Source organism: Prionailurus bengalensis, chromosome E3 (genome assembly GCF_016509475.1).
Source record: "Prionailurus bengalensis isolate Pbe53 chromosome E3, Fcat_Pben_1.1_paternal_pri, whole genome shotgun sequence".
NCBI lineage: Eukaryota > Metazoa > Chordata > Mammalia > Carnivora > Felidae > Prionailurus > Prionailurus bengalensis.
The window spans coordinates 7093499-7121113 of NC_057357.1; the positions used below are offsets into that span (position 1 = coordinate 7093499).

At 50.6% G+C, this 27615-nt stretch overlaps 2 protein-coding genes across 3 annotated transcripts; one reads left to right on the forward strand and one right to left on the reverse strand.

Annotated features, from left to right (window-relative positions):
- Positions 1-2: 2 nt before the first annotated feature.
- BUD31 (BUD31 homolog) lies at positions 3-9867 on the forward strand. The gene is made up of 6 exons (XM_043561212.1): positions 3-202; positions 1408-1542; positions 1972-2092; positions 7597-7719; positions 7935-8101; positions 9622-9867. The coding sequence occupies exons 3-6, from the start codon at positions 1999-2001 to the stop codon at positions 9670-9672; spliced, it is 435 nt and encodes a 144-aa protein (XP_043417147.1). The 5' UTR covers positions 3-202; positions 1408-1542; positions 1972-1998; the 3' UTR covers positions 9673-9867.
- On the reverse strand, positions 9372-27587 carry PTCD1 (pentatricopeptide repeat domain 1). 2 transcript variants are annotated; one of them, XM_043561203.1, is made up of 9 exons: positions 27449-27587; positions 24684-25171; positions 22277-22417; positions 18994-19212; positions 17118-17219; positions 14487-15194; positions 13314-13430; positions 12422-12604; positions 9372-10479 (listed from the first exon to the last, which is right to left on the reverse strand). In XM_043561203.1, exons 2-9 carry the CDS (start codon positions 25146-25148, stop codon positions 10297-10299), a joined length of 2118 nt encoding a protein of 705 aa, XP_043417138.1. In that variant the 5' UTR covers positions 25149-25171; positions 27449-27587; the 3' UTR covers positions 9372-10296. The 2 variants fall into 2 exon arrangements, with proteins under 2 accessions (XP_043417138.1, XP_043417139.1); XM_043561204.1 differs by having other exon boundaries at positions 27437-27558.
- Between the last annotated feature and the right edge of the window lie 28 nt (positions 27588-27615).

Genomic DNA, 27615 nt, shown 5'->3' on the forward strand with positions numbered 1-27615 from the left:
TGAGCCTGCCGGTCTCCCCCCGGGAAGTGACGGCAAAAGGCAACAGCGGGCTGGAATTTATACAGGCGGAGCTGCAGACACCTAAAATGACGCAATCTCAGCGCGAGAAAGGGAGGGGATCCGCGAGGACCTCATCCTGGAGAGATTGCCTGGGAAGCGGAAGCCGTCGATAAAGAGGCGGCTGACGGCGACGGTGGTTCAGGTGAGTGCTTTTCCTGTGTTCTCTAGTACCTTGGTGACCGCTAAGGCCAGGAATCGGAGATCTGCACTGGCCCAGAGGTGGTGGGAGCGGTTGGCTTTGGGACGGGTGCGGGCTTCTGGAGCGGGAGGTGAGAGTGAGTTCCCGAGAAGAGTCGGCGCCTGGTTCGTTCTGCCCAGGGAATGGGTGTAGGGGTTCTCTTGCTTCTAGGTTCCCACTCCTCCCACTGTTTTCTCTCCCGAAAATGTTTTCTGTCTAAATGCTGTTTGTTCTTGTAAGCTCGGCCCAGATGTCCTCTTAATGAGCCTTTTGTACAGTCGCGACTGTAGTGTTTTCCCTCCCTAGCTCCGAATGCCTTTCCACGCTCTTACGAGCGCTACCACCTCTTATACCACCCGACACCCCTTGATCTAGTTGTTTCCTACCAGTTTTCTATTGTGGGTTGTCCTCTGACCTCCAGATGAGCCAGGGCTCTCGAATTTCCCTGGGTCATAGCAAATTGGTGTCCCGTATCTTTGTTCTTCCAGCCGGGCGCGCTTGGGCAGGGTCCAGATTCTGACCATCTCTAGCTTCAGAGCAGGGAAGATACGTCCAAAGACCACTGATTTGGGAGTCAGGACCCCCCCCCCCCCCCCCCCCGCCATCCGAATTATACTTTGCCAGTTTTCATCTGTGTGACTCTGACTTTACCTGCAGAAGTTTCATTTCTCATCGGTAAGGTTGTTAGTGGAGGATTAAGGAAAGGAGGCTGGGGGGGGGGGGGGGAGTGGACATTGTAAACTGTCAGGCACCCCACAGAAGGGAGGGACCGATGAGTTTGGGGGATAGGAGTCCTGCTATGCTGCACAGTAGGAGGTAATTAACCTGAATTTGCTTTGCCACCTAGAAATGCCTTGTGACTTGAAAAATGTGGTTGTTTAGATTTGGACTGGCTAATTGTGTGGACTTTATATAACTTGCCTTTATGTAATACTTTGTTGGGTTTGAAGACTCTTTGGGGGTGCCTGGATGGCTCAGCTGGTAGAGTATATGGCTCAGGTCATGATCCCAGGGTCATGGGATGGAGCCTGTGTTGGGCTCCGTGCTGAGCTCCTACGTAAGATTCTTTCTCCCTCTCTGCCCTGTTTGTGTGCTCTCTCTCTTAAAAAACAAACAAGTGAACAAAAACTCCTTGGCAATCAAGCTAATTCACTGCTCTCATTTTACAGATAAGACTGAAGACCAGAAAGGGAATGTGACCTCCCCCAAAGTTACAGTAATTGGTAGAGCTGGACAAGAACTTGAGTTTGTAACTGAAGAGATCAGAGATCTTTCTGTTACACTCTTGGGAAGCAGACCCTGAGGTACTTTGACTTGACAGCATCTTTTTCCCTTTTAAACGCTCATTCCCTTGTCTCTCCCAACCATAGTCCTTCCCACACTATGTTGTAATTGCCTTGTCACTTTCTATCTCCTTGCTAGAATGTCACCTTCTCAACTATAGAAATTGTGTCTTACTCTTTGTTCTGTGTTCCCAATATCCAGTACAGGGCCAGGCTCATAGGTGATGTTAATGATAACACCAAAAAGTCTATTAAACACATTTAATGTAGGCATGTTGCATATAACTACAGTTAAATCTTCACAATGGTCCTATAGGTAGATTATATTATCCCCATTTTACAGATGAAGAGACAGAGTAAGGGAAGTGAATGTGCACCAAAATGGTGGCTAGTGAAGGCCTTTGGGGATCTCAGGTTCAGAAACCAATCCATTTAATTTTCCTCTCCCAGATCTTTGCAAATTATCTTGTGGGAAACATGCCTAAAGTCAAAAGAAGCCGGAAAGCTCCCCCAGATGGTTGGGAGTTGATCGAGCCGACACTGGATGAATTAGATCAAAAGATGAGAGAAGGTGAGTGGGGGAGTTCGCGACTGGGTGAGGTGTGTCTAAGGGTCACAGGCTTAGATGACCCCCCAGGGGCCAGGCATAAATGCAAGTATCGGTGGGAAGAGACAGGCAGCGCCACTATGGCCTCCTGACACGGACGTGTTTTGTTTGCTTATTAACTCAGGAATGTTCTATGTCCTGGAAAATAGGATGGCACCAATGAAAAGGTCCTCAAAGCCATTTTGGGGCCAACTAGATATGAAAGCTTTAGAGAATAAAGATCGAATAGCAGACCTATAATTAGTTACTATTTTGGTTAGGTACATATTTAGAATTTTACAAAATATGTTTACTTGGAAAATCCTGTCCTTTTTCATTTTCACATTTTCTGAAACAGTTTTATTATTTTTTTTAATAAATATTGGGTCTTTGACACTGGTTTCATCATCACTTTGTTTCTGCATTATACACTAGTTTTTTACAATGTACATTCCCAAAAAATGTCGATGATCCTGAACTTTGTGAATCATGTAGTATGATTTTAGAAAATTTATCCGAAACCATGAGCCTTATATCTTATATGATCACAGTGTAACTACTTAACTGAATTGCTTTTTAAAGTGGTCCTTTCTTTAAAGCTTTTTGGTAACTAACCCTTGTTATGAGGTCATACCTCCAGCAATAATTATTAAATCATTGTTAAGTCACGTTGCCTTTTTTCCCCCAAACTGATTGTATCAGATAACTTCTGTTAAATACCTAGAACTTCCAGTAATCAAGGTCATTTTTGGCTGAGAGATTTCTTCCCCAAACCGATCTCTATTCAAAATAAAGGAACCTGGAGAGCGCTACAATAGAAAAGATTTTATGAGTCCTTGAAAATTGTCTCCAAAAGAAATATTCTCTTCCATTTTTGTTTAATCATATAGGCCATCAGCATTTCTTTGCTTTCCCATTTTTTGATAAACTCACAGGTGTAAGACCTGTTTCATGTTGTCCTTGCTTCCATTATGAAGAAAACAGTGGATGGCAGGTGGCACCAGACTTGGCTTTAGTGTTGGGAACAATAGGAAACTCTGAGGATGTGGCAGACTGGACAGGGGCAGGAGCTGCTATTCACCCGAAGCCCATTTTACCTTGGGATCCAGGCTAAGTTTTGCCAAATTTTCGGGGGGGGGGGGTCCCCAAGAGAAGCCAGAAATCCAGCTGTTTTACGTGAACTGGTTTTTTTTTCTCCAGGTTTATTTTGAGAGAGCGAGAATGAGCGGGGGAGGGGCAGAGAGAGAATCCCAAGCAGGCTCTGTGTGAGAGCACAGAGCCTGATGCAGGGCTCAATCTCCTAAATCGTGAGATCATGACCTGAGCCGAGACCAAGAGTCAGATGCTTGACCAGCTGAGCCACCCAGGTGCCCCCATGTGAACTCTTCTAATTTAAAATTCAAACTTAAAAAAACAAGATTCCGACTCTTGATTTTGGCTCAGGTCATGCTCCCAGGGTCATGGGATTGAGCCCCACGTTGGGTTCCATGCTATATGGAGCCTGCTTAAGATTCTCTCTCCCCTGCTCACACTTTAGCAACAACAGCAACAAAAAACCGCAGGTATTTGTGAAAGGAGCCAAACAAAGCCTGCCTTCAGGCTGGCTGGGGCTGCTGGTTCCTCGTTTGTAGCCTGTAGCACAACTTTTGCCTGTGGTATCTGTGGCCACACTCCTAGACATGGGGGACCCTTGTGTGGCTTTTGGCACAGAGGAGCCCAAAGCCAGTGGCATTACCAGTCCTGTCCTGATCTGAGGGCCACTTACAGGACAACTCACACTTACTGAAGCAGATGGAGAGTTCCCGTTTTCTCCTATAGTTTGTCCCCAGTGTTTGCTAGCTTGACTCTTGACCCTGCCTGGCTCTTTATGTGTCTGTTAGGTCATACTCAAGTTTTTGTACAGCTGCTGTGGCCCTGGAGGTCCCCAAAGAGCCTGATTATAGCAACTGAGGGGCAGAGATGGGGGAAACTGTGTGGCAGGGGAGTTTGGTGGGTAACTCAGAAATAAAGGCACTATTTCTGTGAACTATAACCAGGACTTGTAAATAACTGCTTTTATAAGGACTTTAAACTAGTTGAAAATAAGCATAAACACTTGCATAATGAACCCTTAGCTAGATTTTTAAACAATAACATTTTAAAAGAATTGTTGCCAAGGTTTTGAAGTTAACGGGCAGTTGCTTTTGAAGTTTTTGGCATTAGCAAAGTGGCAAAAAGCTACATCTAGTTTGCGCCACGATGCCCCTACCCCCGGCCTTTCTTCCTGCCCTATCCTCCTAGGGGCAGGACTGTGCATCAGCCACCAGAAACGGCGTTCCACTTTGTGTGTGGACCTGTACAAAACAACATCCAAGAATGTGCACGTGGTTTTGGGAAAATGGGTCCAAACGGGACTTTAAAAATGGGAGTGCTGCTGTGATTAAAAGACTGAAAAATGACCAAAGCTCAGGGAGGGAGGCTCTGCTTCCAGCTGCAGCCTAGGCAGCAGTGTGCCCTTCCCTCAGTGGCTTATCCGGATGCATGGCTTTCCACACTCTGCCCAGGTGACCACATCTTCTCCAGCCGTGACTCAAAACTAGACTCTATATACCAGCTGCCTGTGGAGTGGCCCCATTTGGATATCTCAAACTTAACCATGTCCAGAACTGAATCATTCATCCACCCCAGAGCTGCTTCCGTTCTGAGGCCACAACCACGGACCCATCCTGGACTCTTCTCATTCTTTCTTCCTATCCAAGCATCTAAGACATCCAGATTCCTAAGAAGGGTGACAGGATGGAGGGAATGTTGTGAGACAGATCAACAAAGTACAACGTCTGGATGTTGTTTGGACCTTAATTCAAACACATGCGTTGTCAGCAGGTGTTTTTGAGGCAATGAGTGAAAACTGAACTGAGTATGGTTGCTAATAAGGAGGAATGGTTGGTTTTGTTGTGTGGGATATTAGCATTGTGGATCCTTTTTTAAAAGTCTTTAACATGTTAGAGATACATAGATATTTATGAATGTGACACTTGATGGTTTGAGATCACTTTAAAATACTTCAGTCTCCCACCCCCAGAAGTGGGGAGAACCAGATAAAATAAAAATAGCTGAATACTATAAATGTTTGAAGCTGTGTGATAGGTCTTGGGGGTCCAATATGCTGTTCTGTGTACATTTTAAATTACCATAGTGCGATGTTAGAAAATCCACAAGTCTAAATTTTGATTCCTTTTAAATTCCACCACATGGTCCAAGCTACTCTCACCTGGATTACTTCGGTAGCTTCCTACTTCTCTCCCTACAGTCGTTTCTACAGAGCAGCCAGGGTGAGGGCTTCAAATTAAGTCAGATCACAGTCTGCTCAGGACCCTCCAGTGGTTCACTTCCCCATCAGAGCAAAACCAAAGTCCTGAGGCACCTGGGTGGTTCAGTCGGTTAAACATCCGACTTTAGCTCAGGTCATGATCTTGCAGTTCGTGGGTTCCAGACCCACATCGGGCTCTGTGCTGACAGCTCAGAGCCTGGAGCCTGCTTTGGATTCTGTGTCCCTTCCCTCACTCTCTCTCTCTCTCTGCTCCTCCCCCACTTGCACTCTGTCTCAGTTAAACAAAGTCCTTGTGTGGCCTTCCAGGTCAAACACTGTCTCACTGCAGCCCCCTCCTTAGTTCCATCCCCTCTCTCCCTTATCCCCTGCCCACAAGTGCCGTTCCTGGATCCCTAAGTAGTCCTGCCTCAGGGCCTTTGCATTGCTGTTTGCCTTATAAGCATGTTTGCCCCTCCCCTTTTTTATTTAAAACTATTTTTTGATGTTTGTGAGAGAGAGTGAGTGAGCATGAGTGGGGGAGGAGCAGAGAGGGAGACAGAGGATCCAAAGCAGGCTCCACACTATGAGCACAGAGCCTGACATGGGGCTTGAACCCATGAACCATGAGATCAAAACCTGAGCTGAAATCAAGAGTTGGCTGCTTAACCGACTGAGCCACCCAATGCCCCACTCCCTTCTCCCTTTTAAATTGGGATCTAATTGATATAAAACATGCATGTTTTATATCATGCACATGATTTTAAATGATGCACATACACATGATTTGATATGTGTATATGAAATGATTAACACAATGTGACATCCAGGCCTTACAAACACACCATACAGTATTATAAATTATAGTTCCCATGCTATGCCTTACATCTCCAGGACCTGTCTTCTAACTGGAAGCTTGTACCTGTGATCCCCTTCACCAATTTTGCCCAGTCCCCAGCCCACCCCTTGTTTCTTAAGGTCTGTGATCAGATGTCCCTCTTGTGCCTTCTTTGATCACATGTATAAAGTGGCAGTCCCCCCTCTCCCCACTTGCCATCCCCTCTGTGTTCTCTCTGGCCTCTACCACTTACCACCAGGTGCTGATCTGCTTCCCTCCTCGGAACGGGGCTCCAGACCTGCTCTGTCTGCCCCACTGCCTTGTCTTCAACACTCGATCAGGGCCTCAGCTGCAGCAGGCACACAGTGCGCGCTGCTCAGGCCTCAACACCTGCCTTTTGCTTGGATCACAGAATCTTGTTCGTGGAGCTGAGTTCTACATCCTAAGTCATAGAATGTCCCCAAAGTTGGAGAAATGGAGGCACATTTTTCTTGACCACTCCTCCCCTTTCTCCATTCTCTAAAAACTGAGTCAAGGTGATAAAGATCAACTTGGAGCTGCTAAGAGACAGAATTGCCACTTCAATCATGTTTAAATCATGTGGCTCATTTTTTATCTTTTTTAAAATAACAGCTCTATTGAGACAGAAGTCATATTCTGTAAAACTTGCCCTTTTGAAGTGTTAAGGGTGTTCAGTATATTCAGAGTCAAGCAACCATTACCCCTCCAAAAGAAACCCTGCACCCTTTAGTAGTGCCTCCCCCGCCCCCCGGTCTGAGGCAACCACTAACCTACTTTGTGTCTCTGCAGATAGTCATCCAGTAGGTGGGCTTTGGGGATGATGTTTTTTTCACTTGGCTTCATGTTTTCGGGGTTCATCCGTGTTGTAGTAAGTCCATACTTGATTTCTTTTTACGGCTGAATGATATTCTGTCTTGTGGGTGGGTTATGTTTGGTGTATCCATTCATCAGTTGGTTGAGGCTGGGTTGTTTCTACTTTTGGCTATTGTGAATAATGCCGCCTAAACATTCATAGAGGAGTTTCGTGTGCATGTGTTTTCAGTTCTTTTGGGAATATACCTAGCAAGAGAACTGCTAGGGCACTTGGTAACTGTTTAGCTCCTGGAGGAAGTGCCAGACTTTTCCAGAGAGGCTAGGCTGCACCATGTTAACATTTCTACCAGCAGCATATGATCCAATTTTTCCACATCAACACCTGTTACGGTCACTTTGATGACAGCAAACCTAGAGGGTATGAAGTAGGATTTATTCTTTATCCCTAGTTATTTAAAAAACAAAACATTGTGACCCATGATTGAATGCTGCCTGCCACAACAAAACAAACACATCCCTTTTTCTCCCCAGCTGAAACAGAACCTCATGAGGGAAAGAGGAAAGTGGAATCTCTGTGGCCCATCTTCAGGATCCACCACCAGAAAACCCGCTATATTTTTGACCTCTTTTATAAGCGGAAAGCCATAAGCAGAGGTAATTAAATTCTCTTGGCCTGGACAACTTGAGTGGCTTTCACATTTATTTAATGGTTCTTATTCTTACAGCCTTAGCAAATGTCATTTGTCTTATCACTAAAAAAGGCGGGGAGGGGCCACTGTTGGCGAAATAGTCTTTTTAAGGAAGAGTGGTGATGGGTTGGGGCAGCTGTTATACCGTGGTCTGATGCCCTTTCCCCATTTTTTGGACAGAACTATATGAATATTGTATTAAAGAAGGCTACGCAGACAAAAACCTGATCGCAAAATGGAAAAAGCAGGGGTATGAGAATTTATGCTGCCTGCGGTGCATTCAGACACGGGACACCAATTTTGGGACGAATTGCATTTGCCGGGTCCCCAAAAGCAAGCTGGAAGTGGTAAGTGAGGTCTCCGCCCCTGTAACATCTGATGATCAAGTTGGAGGTTCCTTTTTCAGTTCAGAAGTGTGTCCTGGGTGACGCCAGGGGATTTTACACTGTTTTGTGGGGCTGGAATGTAGTCCTTATTGCTGGATGGCCTGCTGGCCGTTCCCGAGAGAGGGAATCGCTCTCTCGGGGAACCCACACCCGGCAGTTTGGCAGCAATGGCGTGTTAGGTCTGGGGGGGGTCAGTCTCAACTCCACCCTTGGGCAAGTTACTGAAGTCCTTCCTCATGTATGACCTGGGGGCGGGAAGGCTGAGTCAGGGAAGCACAGGCCAGTAAGCAGACATTCCTGTCCTTCCCCTCTGGGGCTCACTCTTCAGGTACTCTATTTTCCAGGCCTCCTTTTCCTCAGAATTACACTGTGTTTCTTCTGTCAGAACCTTGTTCTCTGGGGAGCTCCGGAATGATGCTGGGTGTGCAGTAGCTGAGCTCACAGCGTCAGCCTCTCTGAACTGGAGCTAGAGAAGGAGGCAGACAGTTACTGTGATGTTACCCTTAGTGGCCTTTGAGTGCAGCACCCTTGGCTGCTCGTTGTGGGCCGAGCCGGGTGGTCAGACTGGACTGCCCGCCTCCCAGTTGGCCGCCTGTCACACAGGTGCCTCATCACAGGGTCCCTCTATGCTGCACACTAGTTAAGTTTACAGAGCTTTGACTCCAGGCACGGGGCTTTAGCTCAGCAGGTAGCTCTGTCTCCCTGAATCACCTGGAAGGCCAAAGGGCAGGGGGCATGGGAGAGGGCTGCCTCCCCAAGGGAAGAATCTGGGTGTCAATTTTCTGGTAGGGGCAGGGAGAGGTGGTGAAGTGGCAGAAGCCTCCCCTCTGAGAGCCCCAGGATTCTGTGGTGGCATTGGGTCCGGGGTGCTGCCCCAGCCCGGGGGCCAGGATAGAGCCTGCTTTAGCTTTAGTTGGGTTTCACCTTCTGATCTTGTTTGCTTAGGTAAGGGTCTTGCTCCTCCAAAACAGGAAAAAGGAAAATCAACACAAACCACTGCTCTAGGGCCTTCTGTTGGGTACGCCCCCAGCCAGACATTGGGGCCCACCTAGTCCAGGGGATAGGACTCTTCGGCTGCCATACAGATTCAGGTGTACATCCTCTTTCCCAGTGCCCCCACTAGAAAGTTCCCCAGCCCAGAGGCCCCTGGCACTGAGCCCCAAGTAGTACACAGACCCAACTTCCAGCGTATTGAAGGGTGTGTCATGCTCACTTCATAGAATAACAAGAATTGCTCACAGGTTTTTTTTTTCCTTTTGTGGTGGGGGGATAAGCATGTACATAGAATTTGCATATATTAAGTGCACAGAAGTGTAGCTTCAGGGTCCACAGTAGCTGTTTCCATCCATCATGAAGGGCTTTCTGAAGAGCATCACGGTAGACCGTGAATGTCCCACCACCTTCTTGGTGGGAGGATTGCTGTGTGGGGGGAGGGGTGACACGTGGTGGAAGTGCGGTGTCTCAGCTGTCCCCTGTTGCAGGGCCGGATCATCGAGTGTACGCACTGCGGCTGTCGGGGCTGCTCTGGCTGAGGCCCTCGGGCCCTGACCTCTCTTCACCCTGAACCTTGGACTTCGCAGGTTTCTGCCTGTCGCATCACGCCCTCTCCTGGGAGCAGCTCTTCTCGCAGAGCGGTGCTCCCGGCCCGAGTGGAAGCATGGTCTCTACATGTTAAGGCTTTGGTGTTTATCAGCTGTGATTTGTAGAAATAAAACTTTTAAACCTTTTGGGCCCTGCATTTGTTCTTTCAGAGAGCCAGCCATCTGTAGAACCCAGTGGGTGAGCACCAGACCCCAGGGACCCGTCACTCTTGGGACTCAATCCTGACTCCACCTTGTAGGTGCTATGTGACTCCGAGCCCAGTTCACTTTCCCCATCGGTGATGGGGGCAAGGATGACCTGAGAGGGTGTGCCAAGGTCAGCCGGTCTGCTCTTGGACCTGCCATGGACTCGTCAGGCCCTGGGCCCAGTGTGTCCTCGTACCTATGCCTGCAGAATGCTGTAGCGCTTCCTCTGGGCCCGACCATTCCCTTGCGCTGGAGGCCACTGGAACACATTTGTGGGTCAGCTATGGAAAGCATCCCGGGGCTCCCATGGAGCCCTGTAAACACCACGCACTCTGTTCCAGCTCTGCCGGAAGTCCCCGGGGCCTCCCTTCACCTGCCTCCAAGGCCTCTGTCCACGTCAGCCTCAGTGATGGCGTCTTGGTTCCCCTTGGGCTTGGTCCGGAACTTCTGCCACGGGTGGGGGGTTTCCTCTGCTGGCATCACTTTCAGCCACTGCTTGTAATAAGCTCGGAAGCCATCAATCTTCTCCAAGTAGGTGTTTTTCTCTTTGTACTACAAATGGAAACGCATGGGGTTCAGAGGAGCCATTAGTCATTGCAGGCTACCTGTAGCTAATCCCAAGCCATGGCAGCTGGCTCAGGCCTCAGGGAAGCTGTTCTTGCTCCTAGTTGGTTAAAGGGAGAGGGCAGAAGAGTTGTTCGGTCCCTGAGCAGCTAATGTAGAGAGACAAAGCTGCTGTGGGGTAGACCAGACTTCCTCTGCTAACACTCCTTCGAAATACGAGCTGCCGTGCCACACCAGGGACGTCACCCCAGCCTCCCAAGCTAGAATCCCCTAACTCTGCCTCCACAGCCTGAGTGCCTCTCTCCATTCTCAGCACTGCTGTAGTGGTCTCTGGAGAGGCAGGCAAGAAAGGAGCAAACAGCATGAACCTGGCAGATCCCAAAGGAAAGCTGGCAGAGGAATATGTACAAAAAACCCCGAAAAATGTCCAAGTTGAAGACTGTTACCACATGATGACAAACAGTCTGATTTAAAAGATTCAACCATTCTAAATTTGTCTGTATCTCATACAGCCTAAAAGTACATAAAACAAAAACCTGACCATCTCAAATGGAAATACATCACCGTCGTAAGGGAATACAAATGTGATTTGAATCCAATAAGCTTTGGGCCTGTGGTAGTCCGGTGACTTGACTGAACCTGAGAAGACCCCCCGAGGGCCCTACACCACAGAGTAAAGAGATCTACGAACTAGGGGCACCTGGGTGGCGCAGTCGGTTAAGCGTCCGACTTCAGCCAGGTCACGATCTCGCGGTCCGTGAGTTCGAGCCCCGCGTCGGGCTCTGGGCTGATGGCTCGGAGCCTGGAGCCTGTTTCCGATTCTGTGTCTCCCTCTCTCTCTGCCCCTCCCCCGTTCATGCTCTGTCTCTCTCTGTCCCAAAAATAAATAAACGTTGAAAAAAAAAAAAAATTTTAGAAAAAAAAAAAAAAAAAGAGATCTACGAACTAGAAGATATTGCAACATGGAGCCAACAAAAGATTAGCATCCAAAATACATAACTCGGAAGAACCAATGAGAAGACTTAACCAACTGTCCAAATACTCCCTGCTGTGCCCTCTGCCAGGCACGCTCTCTACTGCCATCTCATGAATTCTTACTGGGCCTTCAAAATGGCATTCCAGCATTGCACCGGCACGGCTGTCCCTGACCCCATGCCTTGCTGTGTCCCTGCCAACTCCCTACCCCCTGGGATTGTGCTCCTTCCTCCAGGCCACAGCTGCTCTGAAGCCACTCAACACAGAGTCTGGCTCCGTAGACCTAAAATCTGAGCCCCCTATCCCCACACTGCCCCCGAGCCTCCTCTCTTCAGAACAACAGGGAAAGAAGTGGCCAGTACAAAGCAGATTCTTTCACTGCTGCTGCTGTCCCATTCACTTGACAAACAGACTGTATTAGGCACTGGGCAATGGGCAGGCCCCGGGGAGCCAGCAGAGCCAGGAAGTCTCCAGCTCCAGGAGCTTATGGTTTTGCAAAGGTGAAAGTCACGTGCACGTGTAATGACAGGTTGTGAAGCATGGCAAAAAGGAACAGTGCTGTACGTGATGGGAAGGGGCTGTACATGATGGGAAGGGGCAGCAGTAGTGGGGCAGCTCTGAGAAAGAGTCATTCAAACTGAGGCCCACAGGATGAGGAGCCAGTTGTGGGAAAAACGGGGAGCCTATCAAGGCAGAAGGAATACAAAAACCCCAAGGCAGGAAAGAGGCCAGTAGGACTGACCATGAATACAGGGAAGAGTAGCCTAAGATGAAATGAGCCACAGGGACGGAGACTCACGGGCTGTGTTTTGAAGAATTTGGAATTTCTCCTAAGGGAAGCCACTGACAGTTTAAAGCAACGGAATTCCACCACTGAAAGGCCGGCCCTAGGGGTGAGGGGAAAGGCAGGGGTGGTTAAAGAGAAGACAGGTGAGTTGGAACTTGGTGCACACACCCGATCAAAGCTGGGTGGGTACTGGGCTGCAAACTCCAGTTGGCGGATGACCACCTCATTCACCGGGACTCTGTTCTGCCTCATGTCCTTCAGGATGTCAATGAGATAGGTGTAGTCCAGCCTCTTGAGGGCGGCGTTGATGAGGGTGCTGTAGATGTGGGTGTTGGGAGTCATCTGGCATTTCTGGAACATCACAGACATACAATCAGCAAGGAGATGGCCACTGTTGGGACAAAGCAGCCTACCGTGCGTGTCAGGCTAGGGGGCTTACCTTGCTGTTCAGGCCTGCTCTGCAGACCAGCAACCAGGGCAAGAAGGGCAGAACCCTGTGGCAACGATGGGCTGTCCTTCCTGCTCCAGGAGGCAAGTGTGTGCCCCCACATGGCAGGCCCAGCCCACCCAGCTGAGGATCCTACCCTCTCAGCCCTGAAGAACTTGCTCAGAAATCAGTGGACTCGGGCAGTAAACCACGTGCAGACCACCTCTTCGGCTCTTGGCTGTAGGTTTACCGCAACCCCTGCCCCCAAAGTTCTGATAGATCCCTGCTCCGGTCATACCTTCCGTCCCTCCAGAACCGGGCCTAGTCTCTCCCCACGACCTCCCTCAATCTCTCCCACCACAGCCACCTTGAAGACTGTCACACCCTCTGCTTTCAATGCCGGCTCCTGCAGCAACGGACCAGGGTCCACTTTCTCTCACATTGGGCCAATGACCATTATACCCTTGAAGCTAGAGCATCCCTACTCCCCACCCCCATGCACACTGTTTATGCTGTCTGGGTGCAGAGGCCTGGGGGTTCAGGAGGGCCCAGGCCCTCTCTTCCCAAGTACCCCGCCCCCCCCCCCCCCCCCCACCGAATTCTCAGCACCTGGCCTGGCCAGGACCCACTCACCTTCATGTCTGCGAGTAGTCGCAGGCCGTCCCCCGGCCTGTGGCACCCAATGGCCAGGTTGCAGAACGTCTGCAGGTTGGGAAGGATCCCCCTCTTTGCCAGGAGTGGCAGCAGAGCCTGTGGGGACAGACATGGCACTTCTGTAAGCTGTAACCCACCGGGCCCAGCCAGAGCCTTCCCTGGTTGAAGCCCCGATTGGGTGCTGTAGACCTCGGGGGCACAGCAATGCTCGGGGGCCTCGCAGCCCCCTCTGCAGCCACACTAGATGCTGCTCTCAGCCCAGCTCCCCAGAGTTCAGCTGCTCTGCAAGGACTACCCTTCCTTCTCCCCGAACGTGAATGGGAACATGAATCCCTTCACATTCCTGTCTCTGTTCCACTGTCGGTCATCCACCCTGGCCTTCGGCCTTCAGTGTCTAAGGCGGGAGACAGCGCCAACAACAGCGTGGGAAGTAACGGCCGAGGCTGCCCGGGCCAGGGGCTGCGGAAGAAGATGGCCTCGCAGCCTGCCTGGCTCAGGGAGGGGTACTGTCATGTTTACCTTGTCTAGAAGGTGTGCTCTGCACTGAGGGCCTGAAGGCAGAGGCTGTGTCTCTTCACAAGACACAAGAGCCCACAAGAGCCCAGGTCAGTGCTCTGACAAAAGAGACGTGACAAAGACACATGGACAAAATCCCACAAGGACTCCCGTGTCCCCATCTGTGAAATGGGGAAGCCTTGTACCAGCACAGCCTTGTGGTGCAGCCAGTGAAGAGAGGAAAGGATGGGAAGCTTGCAGAGCAGCATTTAACACAGAGGGCTAAATCAGTGTGTGTGTGTCAGGGGTTGTGGCTGAAGGGTGGGCACACTTGGGAGCCACCAGCCTCTTAGGCCACGTGTCCCATGTACCCCTCAGCAGTGTGAGGATGTTTGATGTCTGCCTCCACCCACCTGGGAGCTCCTCAACGGGGATGGGGAGAGTGGCTGGCTGGTTCACCGTTTGACTGTCAGCTTTGCCCAAGCTCAGGCTCAGGCCCAGGCCCAAAACAGAGGCTCCAGACAGTCTGGCCACCTACTGCAGGAACGGATGACACACCCTGCAGGGGAGCCAGGTCCTGCAGTCAGAAGGTCAGAGGAGGGAAGGGAAAGGAGGGACTGCAGCCTTGAACCTGGTGCCTGCCTCTGAGCCCCTCACCTTCGCCCCCTCCAGATCTCCAAGCTTGCTCTTCTTCCTCATCAGCGTGTTGAAGAACGTCACATCAGCCTCCACCTGGTGCATGTCCAGGACGGTCAGCAGTGAGGACTCCGCGGGACTCCCGGGCTCCACCACCTCAGCAAGCAGTGTGAGGGTTTTGATGTTGGGTCGGAGCCCGTGCTCTGCCATCTTGCCCAGGAAGCCCTCCAGGCCCCCCATCAAGGCTAGCCGGTCAGCCGGGGTGGTCACAGTCCCAAAGGAGACCACAGCTGGGGAGACTGCTCCCAAGGTCAGGAGGTTGGTCTCCGGCCCCCGGGGAGAAGGCTCTGGGGCCAAAGAAGTGAGGGCCACCATGTGGTCAGGCTCTGTCTTGGTTTCCACCTCGGGCTGGGCCTTGCTGGGGCCTCTGGCTTCCTGAGGCTCCAGAGGGCCCTCAAGCACCTGAGAAGGTTCCAGAAACAGCTGCCTCTCCAGGGCCTCCACGTCCAGCCTGACTGACATACCGTCGCCCCCCCGGGCCTGGGCTCTCCTCCTTGCCTGAAACCCACCTGCCAGGGGCTGGAGCAAGACTGTCTCCTCCCTGGGCCTCAGGAGCAGTGCCGAGGCCACCTCCGGGTCCCCCAGGCCACAGTCTCGAGCTGCCCCCAGGAGCAGGTTGTAGCCATGCTGGCTTGGCTGCAGCCCCAGACTCAGCATCTGCCTCCACACCTACTGGGGAGAGACAAGCTTAGCCCTGTGCTCCTTCTCAGAAAAGCCCTCGGCAGAGCCGGCACAGGGAGTCAACAACCATTCGGTAAATGCAAAGGGCACAGGAAGGAGCTGGACAGTATCTAATCCAACGCCAGGTTCTAGACAACTGAGAATCCTGAGAATCTGAGGACTCTCTGGAGGACCCCTGTCCTCCCTCTAGTTTACCCCAAACCTGTTCTCGCAATTTCATCTCTCTGTCCTCTCCCAAGGTCCCTGTACTGGGAACAGACTTTGCCCTGGGTCTCTGCCTGCCTTCTCTGTACTCCTCTGGGGAGGGACGATCAGAGAGGCTAGGTTCCGGAAGAGTCTAGAATGACTTAAGAACTGGATTTAGTTGTACTTCCTGGGTGCTCACTGTGTGCCCTGCCCCGTGCAGCCTTCTCACACTTCCTGGAGAGCAGGCACAATGGAAGGGGACTCAACCAGGAAGAGTGCCTCACAAGCTGGCAGCCCTGTTTCCTCTTGAGATCATTTTTATCCCACAGCACAGTGCCTTGCACACTCAAGTGTGTTTTCCACAGAGGACTGCCCTGATCATGTCTGGGTCAGTCTGACACCAAAACCATGCCATTTCTAAGATGCCATGAGATGCCACACAGGGCTCACTGGTCTCACTGCCTTTGTGGGCTCAAAAGAAGGCCACCTTCAGTGGGATGACAGCTCACATCCGACTTCCTATCCTTGTCAGGGTAAGTGTGCAGACAAGGTAAGGGCTGGTCAGGCCCAGGTGGGTGCAGCTTGCAAGACATCTGCTGCCCATCAGACAGGGATTTAAGAAGGGCAAGGATCTCAGCAGGTACCCCCATGGGAAACGCTGACAGAACTGAGGGTTAGTGGGGGCTTGGGCTCTAAGAGTCAGACGGATGTGGGTTCAATTCCCAGCTCTGCTTCATAGCTCTGGGACCTTCAGCAAGTTTCTTAACCTCTGTGAGCCTCAGCTTCTTTGTCTGTAAAACGGGGCTATTGGTGCCTAGCTTGAGCAGTTTAATAGGTGCAAAACACAAACCAGCTATTAGCGTTACAAACTACCTCTAACTAGAACAGATCTAGAACAAGGAAAGGGAGGAACAAGATCTTGGCTGATTTTCACTATAAAGCTACTGCTTCCAGGGAGTCTGCAGAGGGGAGGCGAGCTTTTGGTCAGGGCTGTCCCAGGGGACACATGGGCTCACACTCCATGTGGATCAGCCACCTGGGGATCTTGTTGAAATGCTGATCTAGGCGCAGTAGGCCCAGGTGGGGCTGAGACCCTACTTCTCTGGCAAACTCCCAGGTGAAACTAAGCTGCCAGTCTGTGGGCCCCGCCTTAAGTGGGAGGGCTCTAGGTGAGCTCTGGGTCCTCCCCACCTGTGAGAAGCTACGAAAGCAGCTGTGGTACCATTCCTAATACCACCACCCCACTTCATTAGGGGGGGTTCTCTCGGGGGACCTAAGGTGGAATCAGAGCAGTGTGTCTCAACTTCGATGTCCATGAGAATCTCTCAGGATTAAATGTAGACCCCTGGGTCCCACCTGCAGAGATGCTGAGTGGGGGCCTGAGGGAGGTGGGCTGAACAAGCACTCTGGGTAAGTGTGCTATGGGCATTCAGAGACCGTGAGCATAGCCGATCTGAGCTAGCTGCACAGAAGGCCACTCGGTAGAGTGGGAGAGGACTGGCTATGCCCTCACTTGGGGGTCAGCCATGCCGCGTCTGAGGGCCTCCTCTCCCTGCCATCTGTAAAACGGTGGGAAGCCATGTGCTTTGCAGAGGCCAAAATACCACAAATATAAAGACACCCAGCACAGGGCCGTCACAGCCGCTCAAATGCACACATCTCCATCTGCACCTGACACAGGTGCACAGCGGGAGAGGTAGGAAGGCAGAGCTGGGAGGGACAGACCTGCAGGGCATATCGAAAACCCGTCTTCTTGTCCTGGATGCAGCCCATGAGCAGCAAGCTGAAGGTCCTCTCGGTGACTGCATGCCCTTTCTGGACAATTTCCTGGGGGAGGGAACAGAGGTCACACTGAGAACCTGTGGCAGAGCCCAGTCCTGGGCCCGAACGGGGCTGACTCAGGGTAGACACTCCTAGCGCACCCCAGGCTGTGCATCCTGAAGAGGTGGGACCTGAATCTGGCTCTAGAGTGGCTCAGAACAAGCTCCTGAGCACAGCCATCCAGCTGCTGCCTGAACTCCGTCCTCCTCTCCTTCCAGAATGCTCTTCCTGGCCGAAGTGATCACTTTTGTGCAGCCCCTTGGCAAAGACCATCCCCGCAGCCACTTCTAGCCCCTGTGCTTGAGGCACTGGAACTGCACAGAACTGGCTTTAGGTCCCAGCTTCGCCATAGGCCAGCTGTGAGCGTGGGAAAGGCATTAAGCTCCCTGGCCTCAGCTTCCTCATCTGTAGAGTGGGGTCACAGGTAGGACGTGCCTTAGAGGACTTTTGGAACAACCCTACCAAAAGGTGTGGGGCCTGCACATGGTACGCGCTCATGGCGCTGGCCTCTCCCAGGCCTGTCGGGGTTGGCCAGACTTCTTGAAATTTCTTCCACCGCTCAGCACCTCAGAGTCTCCTTAAGCCTGTCTTCCTCTGTCCCTCTTGTGAGCATGGGTGTTCCCACCCTTCCGGTCTGCTGCCGCTCTCCCGTCTCCCCCTCAGTCACCAACTCTTCCATCTCAGTGAGCTTCTAGTTTGTGCTCCCTCTTCCTGGACAATCACTGCTCTTTCTGAACTGGGCCCTCTCCCCCATCAGCCAGAGTGACCTGCATAAAATACCAATGCCATCTCTGGACAGGTCAGAGGCCTATCAGCCACACTGCCCTCTTCTGGAAGCTTCAGCCACCAGCCTCTCACACAGCACCCTTTAGAGGGATTTGTCACTCAGGGAGGTCTCCAGACTTGAGACCCCATGATCCTGCCTCTCCCACAGGCCAGGCCGGCTCAAGGCAGCCAACCCAGGGACTGGTCAAAGGCTGTCCCACACCACATGGTACTTAGACACTCCATCGGGTCCTGGCTCCTGCAGTGCGCAGGTGGGACCTCACTGGAGTAGTGAGGAAAAGCATCGGTCAGCCATGGGAAGAGTGAGACAGAACTTAAAAGTAGAGAGCAGGCCGGCCCTGAGGGAAGACAATGCTGCCAAGGGTGTGTCCAGTTCTCCTGAGGTTTGGTCGTAGGCACCTAGAGCCTTCCCTGCTTCCCATGAGCCTTTGTCTGGGTGTTAACTCATGTTGATCTCCCTTCACAACCTGAGAGTGCAGAACCACCACCCTGCTCTCGGTCCTCCCTGCTTAAACCTCCCTCACTGTCTCCTCTGGAACTGGAGATAAAAACCCTGCAGCTGGGGAATAAAAGAGGCTGCAGGCCAAAGCCCTGAGGCATTCGGGCCCCTGCTCAGCACTCCCATGAGCCCACTCACCTGCTCCCCTCAAACCTGGCACACTGACCTGCCAGACTCCGCCCTCCCAGAAACCAGGATTTTTCTTCCCACTGCTCTCTCTAGGCAGGAGGACTGCCCTGCTGGGCACTGACTTGCCCTCAGTGCTATGAAGCCCCGCCCTCCTCTGCAGTACCACCGAGTCCCGCACAGGGAGACACAGCACACAGCGGCACACACAACCTGCTGCACAGGGGAGGGGCCTCTTTATGTGTCCCACGAGGCCTCTGAGTTGTGAAGCCACGCCTGACCCCTGCACGAGGGACACAACCACAACCTCACACCTGCCACGTGAGACTGGCCCCAAGCGGGGGATGAGGAAGGAAGAGGCACCCTCACCTTGAACACATCGAGGCACATCCTGAGGTCTGCGCACATGGCGGCCATCTTCAGCAGTGCATGGTATGTTTTCAAGTTGAGCTGGAAGTTTCTGGCCTGGAGCTGCTGCCGGAGCTTCAGGGCACTCTGCAGAGCAGAGTCCTTCCAGGGGGACTCAGCGCAGACATTGAACAGGGCCGTATATGTGGCATCTGAGGGCTCCAGGTCCCGCTTTTTCATCTGCATTGATGGAAAGAAACTTGGAAGTGGCTCTGGGGTCAGCTGGACACACAGGTGACAAGCTGCCCTGAGAGGAAGCTAGAGAGGACTCTGTTCCTCCATTAAACAGGCCCCCAGCAGGGCCTGTGCTAAGGTGGAGCTGAGCAATATGCCAGGGCCTACTTCTCCAAAACCCTGACTCAGCCAGAGGGACTCTGAAAGCTAACCCTGCACTCCAGATGCACCAAAGTCACCCTCCCCATGGCCATCAGCCCACTCTGGGCCTGAGATGCTTTTAGCAGGATCCTCCAGATGCTCCCACCCACTGGCCGACGAGGTCACCTTGACTGTGAAGATCCATGGGGTGGACGTGGTCTGGGGAAAGGTAGGAGGGGACAATCAAACCCCTGCTCCCACATTTCCTGAGTGGTCACGGGCAAGCTAGCTCCTCACTGGAAAAATGGGGGTGATACCATCATCTTGAAAGGCTGTTGCAAGAGCCAGGTAGGAGAGTGGCCCCCACACTAGCAGCACATCTCAGGATCCCCCACCCTGCAGAGTCACACACCCAGGAGTGAGGCTGACGCTGTGCTTATGAAGCCCTCCAGGTGACTGAGCAAGCTCGAGTTTGAGAAGCTCCTGGTAAAGCCAAGTGCTATTTCCCAGACGAAGGCCACCTGACTGAGGGCAGGTGACAAGCTGCTTGCAGAGGAGTGTAAAGAAACTTCTTTTTAGAGTCAGGCCGTTTGGGGCTCAAATCCCAGCTCCAGTGCTCTCAAGCAGGGTAACTCTGGACATAGCACTTTATCTCCCAGGGCCTCCGTTTCCTCCTCTGAAAAATGAGGATGGTGATCCTGACTTTGAGAACGGATGATGCGTGCTCTGTGTGGACTCACATATACAACAGACGTGTATGAGGACTTCCTACAAGCCAGGCACTGGCCACCAGTGGTTACCAGGACAGACACAGCTTGTATTCATTGAGCTCATGCTCTAGACAGGAAGAATCATACCAGACAAATAAGTAACCAACAACAGTAGTAGTAGCTGTGAAGGACACCCACAGAAAAATGGAAAAGGAAAACCAGTACAGGTGGGGAGACCTGGCAAACACTACTTTCACCAAGTGACCAAGAAGGTAATGTCATTTGTGATAGGTCCCGTGACACGAAGTGAAGAGGGCACTTCACCTCTGTGATATTCTTTCCCCAAGTCCATAACCCCAACCTGATCACAAGAAAGTACAAATTGATCAAAAAACTAAAAATTGAACTACCCTACGACCCAGCAATTGCACTACTAGGTACTTATCCAAGGGATACAGGTGTGCTATTTCGAAGGGACACATGCATCCCCAGATTTATAGCAGCACTATCAACAATAGCCAAAGGATGGAAAGAGCCCAAATGTCCATTGATGGATGAATGAATAAGATGTGGCATATATATCCAATGGAGTATTATTCGGCAATCAAAGAGAATGAAATCTTGCCATTTGCAACTACATGGATGGAACTGGAGGGTATTATGCTAAGTGAAATTAGTCAGAGAAAGACAAATACCATATGACTTCACTCGTGTGAGGACGTTAAGAGACAAAACAGATGAACATAAGGGAAGGGAAACAAAAATAATATAAAAACAGGGAGGGGGACAAAACATAAGAGACTCATAAATATGGAGAACAAACTGAGGGTTACTAGAGGGGTTGTGGGAGGGGGGATGGGCTAAATGGGTAAGGGGCATTAAGGAATCTACTCCTGAAATCATTGTTGCACTATATGCTAACTAATTTGGATGCAAATTTTAAAAAATAAAAAATAAAATTTAAATTAAAAAAAAAAGTACAAATTGAGAGACATTCTATAAAATCCTTGACCAGCACTCCCTAAATCTGTCAATGTCACAGGGAAAAAAAAAAAAGGAAACTCAAAAAAAATAATAATCACAAAATGGAGAAGCCAGTATGAGAACCCAGACTGGATACAGGAATAGAAAGAGGATATCAGTGGAAAAAGTGGTGAGATCCAAGTAAAGTCCGGAGTTTGGTTAACAGTAATGTGCCAGTGCTGGTTTCTTAGTTTTGACAAATGTACCTTCACTATGTAAGATGTTAATACAGGGATTAGCTAGGTGAGAGGTATTTGGGAACACATATCTTTGTAGCTTTTTTATAAATCTAAACTTATTCCAAAATAAAAAGTGTATTGGGGGAAACAAGCAGCAAATTGATAGAGAATAAAAAGAATGAACTGAGCTTCTCCAAGGTGACATGTGCCAATTCCCTTAAGGATCCCCCAAGCGTAAGGAAGTGCCTGCTTCTGGACTATTTACCAAGAACCACAATAAACACCCTCTGGCCCCACCTGCCCCTCACTTACCACCTGAATGCTCTTTGCTGGCTAGCTGATCATGTCTTTCTACACCATGGTATTTAATTAGGTTTTTTAGAGGACATGTTACTTTATCATTTGTAACCACAACTCTTCCCCCTTGCTTCCAGCCAGGGTTGATCAGGCCTACAGTAAGAGCATCCCAAATGACCAGCCGAGGGCTCCCAACAAGTCCTGCTGGGAGAAAGGATGCTCCCAGCTTCTGGCTCCAAGAGAGGATGGGGTCTCTTATACTGGAGTCTACTATCCTCTTTGGCAAAGCTCTCTCCTGAGTCACAAAAGAAACAGCTTCCTGGCTCTGCGAGTGATAAATACAACACAAGAAGTGGATGAATATAAAGTAAAATCATCTTCCAAGAGAAGTAAAAGCCCTTTTTTTTCTGAAAGAAGGGTGTGCGTGTGCATAGAGCATGGGGGGTAAGGAGGAAAAACAAACTGGGGATGGGTAGCAGTGGAAAAGGAAGAGGTCGGGTGGGGCCTGCCCTGGTCGGAGGACTTACAAATTCATGTAATCTTCCAAGACCACCTCCAATTTACAGATAATGAAACAGAGGCTGGGAAGGTTAAACAGTCTGACCAGGGTAATGCACCAGCAGGTGACATCTCATGATATGCACCCAGCTCCTTTTGACTCTAAAGCCCATGCTCTCTGGAGCGTTACCCCTCTGGCCCCGTGCCCCAGCCCCCACTCACATCATTGTAGAGCCTGAAGGCTTTCTTCAGGTATCCGGCTCGCCCGCAGCCCCCGATCAGCACCGTGTAGTTGCATTCGAGAGGCTGGAGTCGCTCCTCTTTCAGCATCTGCCTCTCAAACAGCTCCAGGGCCTCGGCCAGCTGGGGGGGGGGGGGGGGGGGGACATGGGAGGGGGCTCAGGTCAGCCTCAGAGACCCTCAGCAAAAGGGAAGGAGACTGAGACTGAGGGACCCTCCCAGGCGTGCCCGGGAGCCACACATCCACCTTGGGCCTCTGCCACCAGCTTCTTGGTTCCTGTGCTCTGCAACAAGGGAGCTTCGTGGTGGCCAGGAAGAAAAGCCCCCTAAACTCCCACCACCTACAAAAGCTCTCAGCCCCCGTGCCATGCCTGCCTTCCCTCCAGCCAGATGTTAAACTCCTCAAAGGCAGGGCATGTCTTTGCCTGTCTGTGGGCCTAGAGTGGAGCCAGGGCCTCATCCTCAGTAAGTCCTCAGAAAATATTAATTCTGCAGATCCTGGAATCTGCCCTCCCCCTCCTTCCTTGGTGACCCCATCTGTAGTGCCAGCCCCCTGGGTCTAAGCTGGATGGGAGACTGGGTTCTGGCCAGTTTGGTAGGTACACTCAGGGCCACTGTGCTGCACAATCACAGGGGGCCATTCACAGCAGCAGCCTCCTGAGATGGCACAAGACAGCAGCCCTGAATGACTAGCTTCCTCTGGCTGCAAATCCCCTTGGCCCATAGTCGTCTCTACCCCATCCCTACTCCTATACCACCCCCTTTAAATCCTCAATTCACTCCTTTACAACTTAATTATTTTCTTTGTCCATCGGTTCAGCCAGTAATTACTGAATCCTACTATGTACCAGGCAAAGTCTATTCGCTGGGATACAGCTGTGAACAAGAGGGAGATCCCTCATGGAACACATCTTCTAGTGTGGAAAGAGACACCAAATGAGATAACTAAGAAAAATATACACTGTGTCGAATGGTGATAGGTTTTAAAACAAAAATAAAGCAAGCAGTGCCAAAAGAAGGGTATGGGAGATTCAGTTTTAGATGTGACAGCCAAGCAGGGCCTCAACCAGAAGATGACAGAACAGCGATCTGAAGGAGGCGAGGGAAGGAACCATGCAGCTATCTGAGAAAACAGCCATTGCAAAAGGCTTGAGGCAGGAGTCTCCCTGGGAGTTGGAGAAGCAGAGAGGAGGCCACAATGGCTGTGGCACAGTGAGGGAGGGGGAGATGAGTGGAAAGCCAAGGAGGGTGGAAGGCAGATCTTGCAGCCTTCATAAGCTATTGTGAGGCTTTGGCTTCTCTGTTTCTCAACTTTTCGTTACGGAGAAGTTCAAACAGGGGTGCCTGGGTGGTTCAGTTTGTTAAGCGTCTGACTTTTGATTTCGGCTCAGGTCGTGATCTTGCAGTAAGTGAGATCGAACCCCGCGTCAGGCTCTGTACTGACAGCGCGGAGCCTGCTTGGGATTCTCCCTCTCCCTTTCTCTCTCTGCCCTTCTTTGCTCACACTCTCTCTCTCTCTCAAGATAAATAAACGTTAAAAAAAAAAGAAAAGAAAGAAAAGTTCAAACACACACAAAAGAAAATAGAACGACAATGATGATGAATGTTCAGCCAATCTTGTTTCACCATACCCTGTTCCCGCCCCTTCCAAACTGAATTTTTTAAAGCAAATTCCAGACATTGCATCATTTCACTCCCCAAATCTTCAACACACACCTCTAAGAGATTTTTAAACATAAACGCAATGTCTTTATCTATACTTAATAAAATGAACATCAATGTCATTGAACACATTGAGAGTCCTGGAAAGAAAAATAACAATCTTCTTTCTGCTTTAATAGGATGGCTCTGTGCTGCAAGCAGATGTGGGAGAAAGAGGTGGTGTGAGCAGCAGGGAGCCCAGTGACGAGGGTTTTGATAGCTGAGGGGCTGAGGTTAAGGCTAGAGGTAGCCCTGAGGGAAGTGTTAGGACTGGAAACATCTTGAACCTGGAGCTGGTGAGAGAAAGAGAAGAGTTGGGGATGGCCTGAAGGCATCTGGCCTGAGAGGCATCGCCATTTAGTGAGATGAAGACAGTGCAGGGAAAACAAGGCTGTGAACAAAACCTTCAGATGAATGTGGGTAAGTGTAAGGGAGATGGTGAGGTAGCTGGATATGCAGATTGGGAAGGATGGGCTGAGGATACCAACATGAGAACTGTAACAAGGAGGGGGACCCTGACAGCCAGGGGGTTGGTGGGTCACCTAGTGCAACACCCAGGGTGAGTGAGGACAGAGAAGAGCCCTGAGCATCCAAATATTTAGAGATAGGGAAGGTAAGGTGGCCCTTTAAGAATACTGAACTACCAAGAAGTAGACCCAGGAGCAGCAGAATCCAAAGGTTCCCTCACCTTTCCTTCTTTGATCAGGTGTTTGCACCGGAAGAAGTACCAGTAAGGGGTGTTTTTCCGGCCCCGCCATGGCTTTGGCTCCAGGTCCCTCTCCTCATCTTCATCAGCACTCTGTTCCCTGAGCCGTAGGTTATACAACTGGGCTGTCGATTTTTGGAACATTCTCCTTGAGGAATATTTGTTGGAGAGGGTCCCAAAGCTCTCTTCCTCTTCCTCCTGAGTGGCCATGGGGCCGGGCTGGCTCAGGTCAGAGCTGACGCTGCTCCTGTTCTTCTGGTTCCCCTGGCCAAGGGGCAGTTGAGAGGGGGAGCTGCTGCAGGCTTGTGTCAGCCCCGCAGCCCTCAGCCATTTAGGCCCCTCCCTGCCTCCTGCCCATTTGGCTCTGAGAGGGTCAAGGTGCTGAAGGGCATACAGTCCCACTGGGCGAGGGCCGGAGAAGAGCCGGGCGAATCTCACAAGGTCCATCTCTGGCTTTTCCCCTCTAGGGCCTGGCAAGGTCAGAAAAAGAATGAAGTCTAACTGGTCTTGTAGTCACAAAAGGCAGAAAGAGGACACAGAAGTGAGTACAAGCACAAGCTCTGAGATTAGAAAGCCCAGGTTCAGATTTCAGTTTTGCCAAACCATCATCCACGAGTCTCCCAGCACTGGCTGCTCTGGTCTCAGTCTCCTCCCCTGTAAACTGGGGTCAACTACAGCACTGTAGCAATGATCAAATGAGGCTTCGAATACATGGCCTGCAGCATGGTGCTGGCATAGTAAACACCCGATAGACATAAGCTATTGATATTATCAAGCCATGATTTAAAAGATCGGGGACTGAAGTTAGAGCTGAGTTTGAGTCCTGCGGGACTAGGCCCATTACTTGACCTTCCTGTGCCTAGATATCAATAGCTGCAAGATGCAGATAATCCGAGGTGCCTAGGTGGCTCAGTCAGTTAAGCGACCACCTTTAGCTCAGGTCATGATCTCGAGGTTCGTGAGTTCAAACCCGGCATCTGCTCTGTGCTGACAGCTTGTAGCCTGGAGGCTGCTTAGGATTCTCTGTCTCCCTCTCTCTGCCCTCCCCCACTCACGCTCTCTCTCTCATAAATAAATAAACATTAAAAAAATTAAAAAAAATTTAAAAAGTGAGGATAATCCTACCGATCTCACCACGAGGGTAAAGATTAAATGAGGTATTTTTAGCACATTTCATTTAATAGAAATTTTAGAAATCGTAGCTATTATAATGTATTATTAGGAAAAATTTGTCAGCATTCTGGGCCTCTGCACAGGGAAGTTAATTCAAACGTGTCTTTCCTGCAAAATCTGTGGGTAAATGGACTAGAGGTGTGTTGTCCAATATAGTGGCCACTGGCCACACGTGGCTACTGAACACTTAAAACATGCCTAGTCTGAATGAAGATGTGCTTTAAGTACAAATCACACACCAGATTTCAAAGACTGTGTCCAAAAAAAAAAAAAAGAAGGTAAAATATATACACGATAATCTTTCGACATGACATTTTGAAATAATTTTGGACATCCTGGGCTAAAGAAAATTAACATGAGTTTCCCAATTTTTAAACTTTATAATAACACGAGTACTTGAAAATTTTAAATCACATATGTGCTCGCACTGTATTTCTATTGGACAGCTAGACATCCTGGTCTGCATACTTGAAACTCTTTAATAAAGAAAAAACACCAGAATAGCCAGCCTGAAAATATTTTAGGATCTAGTTATATTAGAAAGTCACAGTTGGTAAGACTGCAGAAGTGACTGCAGATTGAACAGATTAGTAACTGAGGCTCAGGAAGGGGAGCAACTGGCTGGGGGGTCCTGCCGCAGTACAGTGGAATATCAGGGTAAGACCGGCCAGCTGTGGAACTGGGCTTGGGCTGACTTCCAACCCAGGTCCGAGTAAGATACTGGACAGCCTCTTTTGACCACCACCCTCGTGACATTAGCACAAAGGGCCTTTTCCACGTTGGATGAGGCCTGCAACTCTAACAGAAATATAACGTGAGCACATATATAATTTAAAATTTTCAAGTAGCCATATTAAAGTGCTTATATGCATTAAATGAAACACATAGCACTGTAAGAAAAAAAAAACCCAATGATATCAAAATAGGTATCAGAACGTTTTGAAAACAAACTCATGCTACATTAGTTTATACGCTGCTTTTGCAACACACTGAATACCAAGATTCTGTCATCCTGTCGAAGCAGAGATGGGCGTAAATGATAGCTTGTAAGTAGTTGCAGATACTCTATGTCCAACCATCATTTACCCTCCTCCCCACTGGAAATCACGACTTAGTTTAGGGCACTGCTAACGTTACTCCGTCACGGAAGGAAATGCTCATTTCACACAGAGAAAATTAAAGGTGTTATTTTCTTCCTCCCCAAGTTCATTAACCTGCCCAAGCTAATAACCCCTGGTTTAGTGACGCGCTGCCGCTGGCCACTCTGGGGGATCCGCCCCTCGGCAGACGCTCCCAGGGGCCCTTTGGCCAGCCCGACCACTCCACACCGGCCTTTAGAGCCTCGGTCGTCTCACTAGACGTCCCCCACTCCGACCCCGGCGGTGACACTAGCGGCCCCTGTCCTGTCCCGGCCCAAGTACTGGTCTCCAGGAAAGGTCAAATGGGCTCCCACTCGAAAAGTCTGGCCTAGAGAACGCAGCCTGGACTTCCAGCCCCGCGTCACCCCCAGTGCGGCCCCGCGTCACCCCGCCGCGTCGCCCCCACTCGCGTGCCCGCCTCACAGCGCCGCGCACCAGGCCCTCCTTCCCGGCCACCTTCCCGTAGGCACGCGTCTCCGCCGACTTCGCGCAGGCTCAGTCCGCTACGCGAACTCCCCACCCGGTGCGCGCGTTTGCAGGTTATCCCGTGCAGCGAGGCGAGGCAGGAGATCGGCGGGCAGCTAGTCGGGCCTGGCGGAGCG